The sequence below is a fragment of the Hyperolius riggenbachi genome, chromosome 2, assembly GCF_040937935.1.
Source record: "Hyperolius riggenbachi isolate aHypRig1 chromosome 2, aHypRig1.pri, whole genome shotgun sequence".
Taxonomy (NCBI): Eukaryota; Metazoa; Chordata; class Amphibia; order Anura; family Hyperoliidae; genus Hyperolius; species Hyperolius riggenbachi.
Window position 1 is genome coordinate 273,134,339 of NC_090647.1, and position 12,099 is coordinate 273,146,437.

At 44.8% G+C, this 12,099-nt stretch overlaps 1 protein-coding gene across 1 annotated transcript in view; it reads right to left on the minus strand.

Moving 5' to 3' along the window:
• Positions 1-10,853, minus strand: part of LOC137544313 (uroplakin-3b-like) — a 48,005-nt gene extending 37,152 nt beyond the window's left edge. The window contains exon 1 of the mRNA XM_068265377.1: positions 10,476-10,853. Coding sequence (XP_068121478.1) covers positions 10,476-10,536 — 61 coding nt within the window. The 5' untranslated portion in view covers positions 10,537-10,853. The remainder of the gene's footprint in view (positions 1-10,475) is intronic.
• Between the last annotated feature and the right edge of the window lie 1,246 nt (positions 10,854-12,099).

Below are 12,099 nucleotides of genomic sequence, written 5' to 3' on the forward strand. Positions count from 1 at the left end.
CACATGACCCCATTTTGGAAAGAAGACATCCCAAAGTATTCACTGAGAGGCATGGTGAGTTCATAGATTTTATTTTTTGTCACAAGTTAGCGGAAAATGACACTTTGTGACAAAAAAAAGTTTCCATTTCTTCTAACTTGCGACAAAAAAAAATGAAATCTGCCACGGACTCACTATGCTCCTCTCTGAATACCTTGAAGTGTCTACTTTCCAAAATGGGGTCATTTGTGGGGTGTGTTTACTGTCCTGACATTTTGGGGGGTGCCTAATTGTAAGCACCCCTGTAAAGCCTAAAGGTGCTCATTGGACTTTGGGCCCCTTAGCGCAGTTAGGCTGCAAAAAAAGTGCCACACATGTGGCATTGCCGTACTCAGGAGAAGTAGTATAATGTGTTTTTTGTGGTATATTTTTACACATAGGTGGAACGCAGCGTGACCAAGCGTCCTGGTGGACGCGAAACGGCCGTCGCCGACCTTTCTACAGCCCTGAGCACCCACCTCCACCCCGCACAGATGTCGCCATGATCTACAGGTGATATGTACCATGTCCTATGCCGCACATGTTATGTCTACGTAATAAATAAGCTGAATGACGGATGGTGCCCGATCTTTTCCTTTGTTGACAACGATCCATGGTTACCTTTCTTCCTGTATGTACTACACGGAGCACACGTCAGTGGCTATTTTGTGCATGATTGTGTATTGGGACTCACTGTGCGGGAGTTCGTTTGGCCTGTATCCTTTGACCCACAAGATCCCCTTTGTTGATTGGAGGAGTGCCACACTACCCTTCTCTTTTGGAACACAAATATTTTTACACATACCCATGCTGGGTGGGAGAAATACCTCTGTAAATGACAATTTCTTGATTTTTTTTACACACAATTGTCCATTTACAGAGATATTTATCCCACTCAGCATGGGTATGTGTAAAAATACACCACAAAACACATTATACTACTTCTCCTGAGTACGGCGATACCACATGTGTGGCACTTTTTTGCACCCAAACTGCGCTAAGGGGCCCAAAGTCCAATGAGTACCTTAAGGATTTCACAGGTCATTTTGCGACATTTGGTTTCAAGACTACTCATGGTTTAGGGCCCCTAAAATGCCAGGGCAGTATAGGAACCCCACTAATGACCCCATTTTAGAAAGAAGACACCCCAAGGTATTCCATTAGGAGTATGGTGAGTTAATAGAAGATTTTATTGTTTGTCACAAGTTAGCGGAAAGTGATTTTAATTGGTTTTTTTTCACAAAGTGTCATTTTCTGCTAAGTTGTGACAAAAAATAAAATATTCTATGAACTCACCATACTCCTAACGGAATACCTTTGGGTGTCTTCTTTTTAAAATGGGGTCATTTGTGGGGTTCCTATACTGCCCTGGCATTTTAGGGGCCCTAAACCATGAGGAGTAGTCTTGAAACCAAATGTCGCAAAATGACCTGTGAAATCCTAAAGGTACTCATTGGACTTTGGGCCCCTTAGCGCACTTAGGGTGCAAAAAAGTGCCACACATGTGGTACCGCCGTACTCAGGAGAAGTAGTAAAATGTGTTTTGTGGTGTATTTTTACACATACCCATGCTGGGTGGGAGAAATATCTCTGTAAATAACAATTGTTTGATTTTTTTTACACACAATTGTCCATTTACAGAGAGATTTTTCCCACCCAGCATGGGTATGTGTAAAAATACACCCCAAAACACATTATACTACTTCTTCTGAGTACGGCAATACCACATTTGTGACACTTTTTTGCAACCTAGGTGCGCTAAGGGGCCCAACGTCCTATTCACAGGTCATTTTGAGGCATTTGTTTTCTAGACTACTGCTCACGGTTTAGGGCCCCTAAAATGCCAGGGCAGTATAGGAACCCCACAAGTGGACCCCATTTTAGAAAGAAGACACCCCAAGGTATTCTGTTAGGAGTATGGTGAGTTCATAGAAGATTTTTTTTTGTCACAAGTTTGTGGAAATTGACACTTTGTGAAAAAAAACTATAAAAATCAATTTCCGCTAACTTTTGACAAAAAATAAAATCTTCTATGAACTCGTCATACACCTAACAGAATACCTTGGGGTGTCTTTTTTCTAAAATGGGGTCACTTGTGGGGTTCCTATACTGCCCTGGCATTTTACGGGCCCAAAACCGTGAGTAGTCTGGAAACCAAATGCCTCAAAATGACTGTTCAGGGGTATATGCATCTGCAAATTTTGATGACAGGTGGTCTATGAGGGGAAAATTTTGTGGAACCGGTCATAAGCAGGGTGGCCTCTTAGATGATAGGTTGTATTGGGCCTGATCTGATGGATAGGAGTGCTAGGGGGGTGACAGGAGGTGATTGATGGGTGTCTCAGGGGGTGGTTAGAGGGGAAAATAGATGCAATCAATGTACTGAGGAGGTGATCGGAAGGGGGTCTGAGGGGGATCTGAGGGTTTGGCTGACTGATCAGGAGCCCACACGGGGCAAATTAGGGCCTGATCTGATGGGTAGATGTGCTAGGGGGTGACAGGTGGTGATAGGAGGTGATTGATGGGTGTCTCAAGGTGTGATTAGAGGGGGGAATATATGCAAGCAATGCACTGGCAAGGGGATCAGGGCTGGGGTCTGAGGGCGTTTGGAGGGTGTGGGCGGGTGATTGGGTGCCCTAGGGGCAGATAGGGGTCTAATCTGATGGGTAGCAGTGACAGAGGGTGATTGATGGGTGATTGATGGGTAATTAGTGAGTGTTTAGAGGAGAGAACAGATGTAAACAATGCACTTGGGAGGTGATCTGACGTCGGGTCTGCGGGCGATCTGATGGTGTGGGTGGGTGATCAGATTGCCCGCAAGGGGCAGGTTAGGGGCTGATTGATGGGTGGCAGTGACAGGGAGTGATTGATGGGTGATTGACAGGTGATCAGTGGGTTATTACAGGCAAGAACAGATGTAAATAATGCACTTGCGAATTTATAAGGGGGGTCTGAGGGCAATCTGAGCATGTGTCCGGGTGATTGGGTGCCCGCAAGGTGCAGATTAGGGTCTAATCTGGTGGGTAACAGTGACAGGTGGTGATAGGGTGTGATTGATGGGTGATTGATGGGTAATTAGTGGGTTTTTAGAGGAGAGAACAGATGTAAACAATGCACTTGGGAGGTGATCTGACGTCAGGTCTGTGGGCGATCTGATGGTGTGGGTGGGTGATCAGATTGCCCGCAAGGGGCAAGTTAGGGGCTGATTGATGGGTGGCAGTGACAGGGGGTGATTGATGGGTGGCAGTGACAGCGGGTGATTGATGGGTGATTGACAGGTGATTGACAGGTGATCAGTGGGTTATTACAGCGAAGAACAGATGTAAATAATGCACTGGCGAATTGATAAGGGGGGGGTCTGAGGGCAATCTGAGCGTGTGGGCGGGTGATTGGGTGCCCGCAAGGGGCAGATTAGGGTCTAATCTGATGGGTAACAGTGACAGGTGGTGATAGGGTGTGATTGATGGGTGATTGATGGGTAATTAGTGGGTGTTTAGAGGAGAGAACAGATGTAAACAATGCACTTGGGAGGTGATCTGACGTCGGGTCTGCGGGCGATCTTATGTTGTGGGTGGGTGATCAGATTGCCCGCAAGGGGCAGTCTAGGGGCTGATTGATGGGTGGCAGTGACAGGGGTGATTGATGGGTGATTGACAGGTGATTGACAGGTAATCAGTGGGTTATTACAGGCAAGAACAGATGTAAATAATGCACTGGCGAATTTATAAGGGGGGGTCTGAGGGCAATCTGAGCGTGTGGGCGGGTGATTGGGTGCCCGCAAGGGGCAGAGGGTCTAATCTGATGGGTAACAGTGACAGGTGGTGTTAGGGTGTGATTGATGGGTAATTAGTGGGTGTTTAGAGGAGAGAACAGATGTAAACAATGCACTTGGGAGGTGATCTGACGTCGGGTCTGCGGGCGATCTGATGGTGTGGGTGGGTGATCAGATTGCCCGCAAGGGGCAGGTTAGGGGCTGATTTATGGGTGGCAGTGACAGGGGGTGATTGATGGGTGATTGACAGGTGATTGACAGGTGATCCGTGGGTTAATACAGGGGGAGCAGATCAGTGTGCTTGTGTGCACATTAGAGTGGCTGCAGCCTGCCCTGGTGGTCCCTCGGACACTGGGACCACCAGGGCAGGAGGCAGCCTGTATAATACGCTTTGTATACATTACAAAGCGTATTATACGCTTCCTATGCGGCGATCGTCAGGTTAACAACCCACCGGCGCTTCCGATTGGCCGGCGGGTTGATGACGCGGGTGGGCAGAGCCTATTGCCGGAGGATGCGCACGCATAACAGCGCGCGATCCCCGGCCAGCAGCCACATGAGGACCCGCCGCCGATGGGCGTATTGCGGTCGTTTAGGCCCAGCCTTTGCTGCCGCCCATCGGCTAGGGGCGGTCCTCAAGTGGTTAATCATCATCATAATAATATTGCATTAAAGCATAAAGGTCATTTTTCTAACTTATAAAATCCCTGCTCATGAACTCCAGTAAGACTAGATGGGGGTTTAATAATTAAGCTATCAAAACCAAGGGGTGTGTGCATAACTTTAGTGAATTAGCACAGTATATATACAGTATATAAAACTTTGTGTGAGGGCCACACATGGTTCCCTTTCATCAAGGTATTGGACAGAAAACTGTACTGTCAAGGTAGGTCCAGCACCTATCTTCATTCAGGTGTGCAATCCTGAGGATTGTTTGTAATTCTAATTTACGAGGAACCCTAGAAACACTTTCACTCTAATGTAGATTAAAATAATAATAATAATAATAATTCCTTTTTTTGTATAGTGCCTTTCTCCTGTTGGACTCAAAGCGCTTGCGAGGCAGCCACGAGAGCGCACTCAGTAGGCAGTAGCAGTGTTAAGGAGACTTGCACAATGAACTCCTTACTGAATAGGTGCTGGCTTACTGAGTAGGAAGAGCCAGGATTTGAACCCAGGACTCCTACATCAGTGGCAGAGCCCTTAACTATTACACTAGTTAGAGGAGGGATAGAGGAGGAAGATAGTTGGGGATGAGATAAGGAATAAGGCCCATACACACGTCAGACTTTTGTGAACGACGGGGCGTTTGAACGTCCCGTCGTTCAGTCGTCCGCATGCGAAATTGGGCGTGTGTACAGACGGGTGATAAGACTGATTTTGAGCGATCCGCCTGGCGGATCGCTCAAGACCAGTCTTATCACCCGAACGACAGTCTGTACACACGCCCGATTTCACGTGCGGACGACTGAACGACGGAACGTTCAAACGTCCGACGTGTGTATGGGCCTATAGGTTCCAAAGAGCAGATAGTGAGGTGTGTTTTAAAGTGAGGTGTGTTTTAGTGATTAGTGAATAAAGGTGTTGTTCAATTATGGCAATGAAAGCTGTTAGGGAGGATGAGATTAGAATGTGAGACTGGCCATGTAGAGAAGAGGAGTGGTAGTTTCTAGTGGGTGAACAGAGAGGAGGACGATGGAGGAGGAGGTGGTTGGCCTGGTAATGAGGGTTGCATTTAAAACTGTTCTATATTTTTGAAATTTTTGCTAATGAAATATGATGCAACATCTTCAGATAATAAATAAGAGTTAGTGGGAGGGGGAGGGGGGAACTTGTCTAAGGTTATCAGACTGTGAAGAAATGAATGTGAAATCATGTGAAACTGTGTGAAACATGTCAGATTGAGCCTACAGAATCATATATATATACTGTAAGTCTGTATGTGATTCAAAACTTTTTTTTGTACACTTCTGATCCAGTTCTCTCTAATGCCTGAAGAAGAAACTTAACGTTTCGAAAGCTTGCAATAAGCCATGTACAGTTAGTAGTCATTAAAGGTTTCACTGGAATCAATGTTTGTTGGTTTGATGTCTGCATTTTTGCTCCTCGACTAACACCGGATCACAGTTCAACTACTTTGCAAGGGAAAAGATGTCCCTGTTTGACTGCAGAGCCTTTTTTTTTTGTAGTCTTCTGCAGTAGCGCTCTTCCTCCAACACCCTTTTATCTCATACCTCAACTCTCCTCCTTTATTCTTTCTTTAAAAACTCTTTTTAACCTCTTCTGGCATTTTCCCTAAGTGGTGCCAGAGTGGTGCAACTAAATATTTTGAATTTAAAAAATGTTTGGTTTAGGTCCGCTTTAAGCGGCTGGAGGAAGCCCCAGGTAAGTAAATCTGCTGTCATTCATTTGGGCTCATGTATGCTTTAAGAGGCAATTCTATCCATCAGACATTCTGCAAGTGAGTAAATCTTGCACTTGAAGTTTTTTGCTGAGCTAAGGTTCAAGCCTGAGAATAGGCTAGTACATGTGAGACGAGCCATGTTATGATACAGTTTCCAGTAAATACAGCAAGGAGAGAACATCAACCAAATCAGGAGTACCTCTTAACTCATCAATCCCAGACCTTGCGAAATCTCCAAGGCCTACCTCTGTGGGCATATGTTAGCTTTTTGTAGGGCTATTGTTTCTCCAACAAATCCATCCATTCCTGCAGTATAGGGACATGACAGGATAGCCTGTTTCCAAATCCTTAAAGTACACCTGAACTATGCTGAAAACTGTGCATGTCCTTTTCTCAAAATAATTAACCTCGCATAGGCAAAACCTGCTGGGAGCGTGATAAATAAGGTTGCGCAGATGGGACTGCGCTTGAGCAGTAGGCACAACTGGAGTTCCAGTCACAGATCTTACAGAGCTACCACCAGGAGAACGGGAACGGAGGGGGCCTAGAGCACGCCAAGGGACCACCTGACAGACTACAGGGGGCTGGAAGAAGTCCAAGGTAAGTAAAAGTGAACAGTTCAAGTGTGCTTTACCCATTCTACTCCCACTAAATTTAGCAGCTGCTTGATATTTACAAATGCTGAACAATAACTATTCATATGCAGCTTTCTGCATCATGCGATGGATCCGTTGGACATAATGCATTGCATACACAGTGTTAACCTGCTGGGCGTTCTGATTCTGCGCAGCCGGAGGGCTGCACATGGTTTTTTATACCTAATTCTTTGTTTACTCATGTAGCTAGCCTAGCGCTAGCTACATGATACCCCCCTCCCTGGCAATTCCCACCCACAATTCCGATCACCACTGGCGCCTATGCCTGTCAGGAAATCCCGTTCTGAACAGGATTTCCTTCAGGGCTTTCCCCGTCGCCATGGCGATGAACCAAATGATGTCATCATTGTCATTGACGTCGTGACGTCATAGGGAGTCCCGATTCCACCCCTCAGCGCTGCCTGGCACTGATTGGCCAGGCTGTGCACGGGGTCTCGGGGGGGGGGGCTATTACGTGGCGGGTGGCGGCGGATCGGCGGCGAGCAGCAAAGTGCTAGCTGCGTGTTTAAAAAAAAAATTATTCAAATCCGCCCGGCAGGGCCTGAGCGGTGGCCTCTGGCGTCTCTGGACGAGCCTAAACTCGTCCAGAACACTAGGGAGGTTAATACATAACGCACACATTAACCACTTAATGACCACTGTCAGCCGATCGGCGGACCTAGGTGTTGAGTGGTTTTACATGGAAACGGCCGCTCTTTCCATGTCAGTTCACGGAGGGTGTCTCCGTGAACAGCCTGCGAGCCTCCGATTGCGGCTCGCAGGCTAAATGTAAACACGCGGGGAAGCAATCCCCGCTGTTTACATCATACGGCGCTGCTGCGCTGCAGCGCCGTGAAGGATATTAGCGATCCCCGGCATCTGATTGGCCGGGGATCGCCGCAGTCTGATAGGCTGAAACCTATTAGAGGCGGTGCAGGACGGATCTCCGTCCTGCGCCACCCAGGTGAAAGAGGGGAGGGAGGGAAGGACAGGGAGGGCGAAAATCGCTGCGGAGGGGCCTTTGAGGAGCCCCCCCCCCACAGGCGAAAATAGCCGGTGGCGATCAGACCCCCCCAGCAGGACATCCCCCTAGTGGGGAAAAAAGGAGGGAAGTCTGGTCGCCCTGGCTCTATCCTGATCTGTGCTGTGGGCTGGAGAGCCCACGCAGCACAGATCAGGTAAAAATGGCCTGGTCCTTAAGTGGTTAATAGTTAATAGTGCAATGCAATGTGCGTATAACAGGTGATGCAACCGGGCCTCGCCAGGTCGGGTGCGCTACCGAAGAAGACCGGGAGCCTGCAGAGCCGCAGCGAGGGCACGTCCTGCCTGCCACGGGCTGGAGGAAGCCCCAGGTAAGTGGATTTGGATTTTTATTTTTTTTAGCTCCTGCGTGAACCTTCCCTTTAAATAATTTTGAATTCACTGAGGTGTTATATATTTATCGAATGTTTTATCGATAAAACGTTCAATAAATCTTAGTGAATTCAAAATTGGATTTTACCCATGAGGTAAATTATCAAACGTTTGATAAAGTGTTTGATAAAGCTTAGTGAATTAAGGCCAATGTAGAAAGTGCATTTGAATAAGGTGGGCCATTACAGCTCATAGATGTAACTATACCCATACAATTGCTGCTACGTGCAAAGTGTGATCACACCCTTACTGTTGCTCTGATCCTTTGCCTGTAATGCTTTCTGTTCTATAATGAATGCACAAATCAGCTGCTCTGACTCCTCTGCCTGCATACTTGTAGCATAAGTGTGACTCAGAAACTACTGAAGCCGGTGGATTTATTTTCAAGAAATAAATACTGCTGCTCATGTTTTCTTCCCACTTTAGGTTTTCTGTTATCTTTAACCAGGCACAAGTATAATATGCAGATCGGGTGATCTGACCCCATTTTCACTCTATTGGCTGCATACTTGGTCAAAATATGTGATTCAGACACAAATAAAGTGGCACAAAGACAAGAAAACGTTAACATTTATAATAAATGTGTGTATATACATATATTTGTCCCAGAGCAAATGCAATGTAATTTGCAGTGTGCAATGTAGCTGTTGCTCACAGTAGACATTATAAAATGATACAATATAATACACAATAATACAATAACATTTCTATAGCGCTTTTCTCCCTTAGGACTCAAAGCGCTTAGGCTCTCTCAGATTCAATAATTGGTAGTAGGATGAATTATTCACACAACAAAAGTTATATTTCTGCAAATGCCAAACTGAACAGGTGGATTTTCAGTCTGGATTTAAACACGTCCAGGGATGGAGCTGTCCTGGTCTGATGAGGTAAGGAGTTCCAAAACATAGGGGCAGCATGACAGAAGGCTCTGGGACCAAAAGTTTCCAAGTGGACTCTGGATATGAATAGATTATTAGAACCTGTGGATCTGAGAATGCGGGGATTGCTACGCAGCTGCAACATATCTTTCATGTATCCAGGGCCCAGATTATTCAGTGATTTAAATGTCAGTAGGCCGATCTTGATTTGGACCCTCCATTCTATAGGTAGCCAGTGAAGGGAGTGCAGGACTGGTGTTATGTGGCAGTGACAGGGTTGGTTGGTTAGCAGTCTGCCAGCAGTATTCTGTATCAGCTGTAGGCGGAACAAGTCCTTTTTTGGAAGGCCAGTGTAGAGAGCATTGCAGTAGTCCAGTCGGGAGGTAATGAAGGCATGAACTAAAGTTGGTAGATCTTCTGGGGAGATGAGGTGCTTGGTTTTTGCGATGTTCTTAAGGTCAAAATAGGATGATTTCACCACAGCAGAGATGTGAGTTCTGAAGTTTAAATCCCCATCAATTAGAACTCCCAGGCTACGCACATTATCAGAGCTGCGTAGATCCGTGCCTCCTATTCCCAGTGGTGAAGACTGCAAGTTAAGTTGTTTTGTTGTCATGCGCTGTCCTCCGATCAGAAGGACTTCAGTTTTGTCTGCATTCAGTTTCAGCCAGTTGTCATTCATCCATTGCTGTAGTTCACATAACCAGGTGTTTATAGTTAGAGTTGGGTCTGCCACACCAGGCTTGAAGGAAAGATATAGTTGGGTGTCGTCCTGGGAAGCTGTGACCCTCAGGTTTTGAACTAGTTTATTCCTCATGGGAGATTCTTGTTCCCTTTAATTTCAAAGCACTGAATGGTATTGGCACAGATCAACTGTCCCAATAGTAGCACAAATGTAGGCAGGCCAGCTAACATTTCTGTATAAGGGAGTGCTTTAGAAAAGCATAAAGAAAACCTTGAGAACCCCCCATGAAGAGATGGACTAATCCAATAGAGGTCAAACAGTTTAAAGCCATCAGATTAATAATGCCTACTGCAATTGACAGCTAAATATGAAATATGTGTTTTATAGTTCATTTTACTCTAGGACAAATGTACACCTTATATGTTTGTGTACATAATGCATTTCAAGTTTTACAGTTTTTCATCAAAGTGGTCCTTTAACGCCAAATAGTCAGCATGGCAGTCAGTATCAGTCAGGCAATAAGTATTTTAAAAGGTAATAAATATGGCAGTCTATATATTACTCTCACTACAAGTCTTCTCTAACTGCCACCAGCAAAATAGCCAATTACTGTAAGCCATTACTTGACATGCTAGAATTTAGGAAAATGGTATGGTATAAATGGTCTTACCTTGTGTAGATACAGAAGCACATAGAACTAAGAGCAATCCCACTTTCACATGCAAGTCCATTATTCCAGCAGTCTTTTTATGCTTTCATCTTATGATCTGGTGTTGGAGATTTTCTGTCAGTGTGTTACACTGACGATATCCTTGCACATACTAAAATGCTTTTGGACACAACATTAGGAGAGTTGACATTGCCCAATGCCCAGTAGCGCTGGTTCTCCCTTAAGGGAAACTATGCTGCTCTGCATTATGACATTCTTCAGACTCCGACCTGAGCTGTAAATTGTCTGATTGACAAACATGTTAAACCTGTTTAATGAAAAATGATACCATGTTCTGCGTGTATGACCAGATGCATTAAAGGCCAGTACGGTTGTTATACTCTGAGCGTTACCACAGCAACACAGGTGTTACCCTGGTAACGCACATAGCACTAACACTGTAACACTGTTCCCCGACATTAGTATTGGCAATTGCTATGCCCTGCCTGTGCATGGCAGTTACTGACTGTTTGCACATCAGGTCCAAAGAACCCACTGACATGAATCTTGTACTAGGGCCCTTTGAGAATCCATGTACTGTAAAAAAAATAATATGTTTTCTCCCATTATACAATTTTTTGGAATGCCTCCATCATTATAAGGTCCATTTCTACTTACCTTGTTGTTGACATTATAGAGACACTGAAGCGAAAAAAAAAAGATATAATGAATTGGTTGTGTAGTACGGATAATTATTAGAACACTAATAGCAAAGAAAATATTCTCATATTTTTATCTTCAGTTATATAGTTTTTATTAATAACATTGCATCATTCTCTAATATTTGCAGTTTACACACTACTCAGCATCCTAAATGATTTTACAGAGCAGGCTAGTGAACTTTTGAACTGTCCTCTGCAGGAAAAAAAAACCAATACTGTTAGAGACACGTGAGATAATAAGCTTCAGAAGACAGAGCTCTCTGCGACTTTGAAAGTCGTGGAGCTCAATGGCTCTTTTGCATAGATAACAACTGCGGTTTCTTGACTCTTCCTGTACTGGAAACAATATTAGACTTATGTCTCTGCTCCCAATGTTGTATTTCTTAACTGTACTACACAATCAATTCACTATATCATATTTTTTTTTCTGCTTCATTGTCTCTTTAAGGAGGGGGTTGGAGGGGGAGAGTACCATCCAAGGAAACAAAAAACACCAGAAGTCCCATATAGTTTAATAATTATAAGTATGTAATGTAATGAGAAGAAGAGGGGTACTACTAACAAATCCAGGTTGCAATATTGGAAACCACATTAATGTACTTGTGAAGAAACACTCTTCACTCGGATAGGTTGTAGCACGTCACGTTCCACTAAAAGAGGGTAGGACAGTATGGCTGTTACTGTCCACTAGTACTAACCCCCTAGGGGGAATGTGGGTAACACAGAGGAGGGAAGAGGCCCCCAGCCACAGCAGCACACCTTTCAGCTACTGCATTGGCCTTTGGATGCGGTTTTGGACAGTAGTTAAATATGTAACTTTTCATAAATTACATTTTTATCTCTGATTTAAGCTTTTGTCTTACTGTTTTAAACAGTTTTTGAGAGTTTTATTCTTTTGAGGTGCTTCCTTTCTCCTCTTTGTT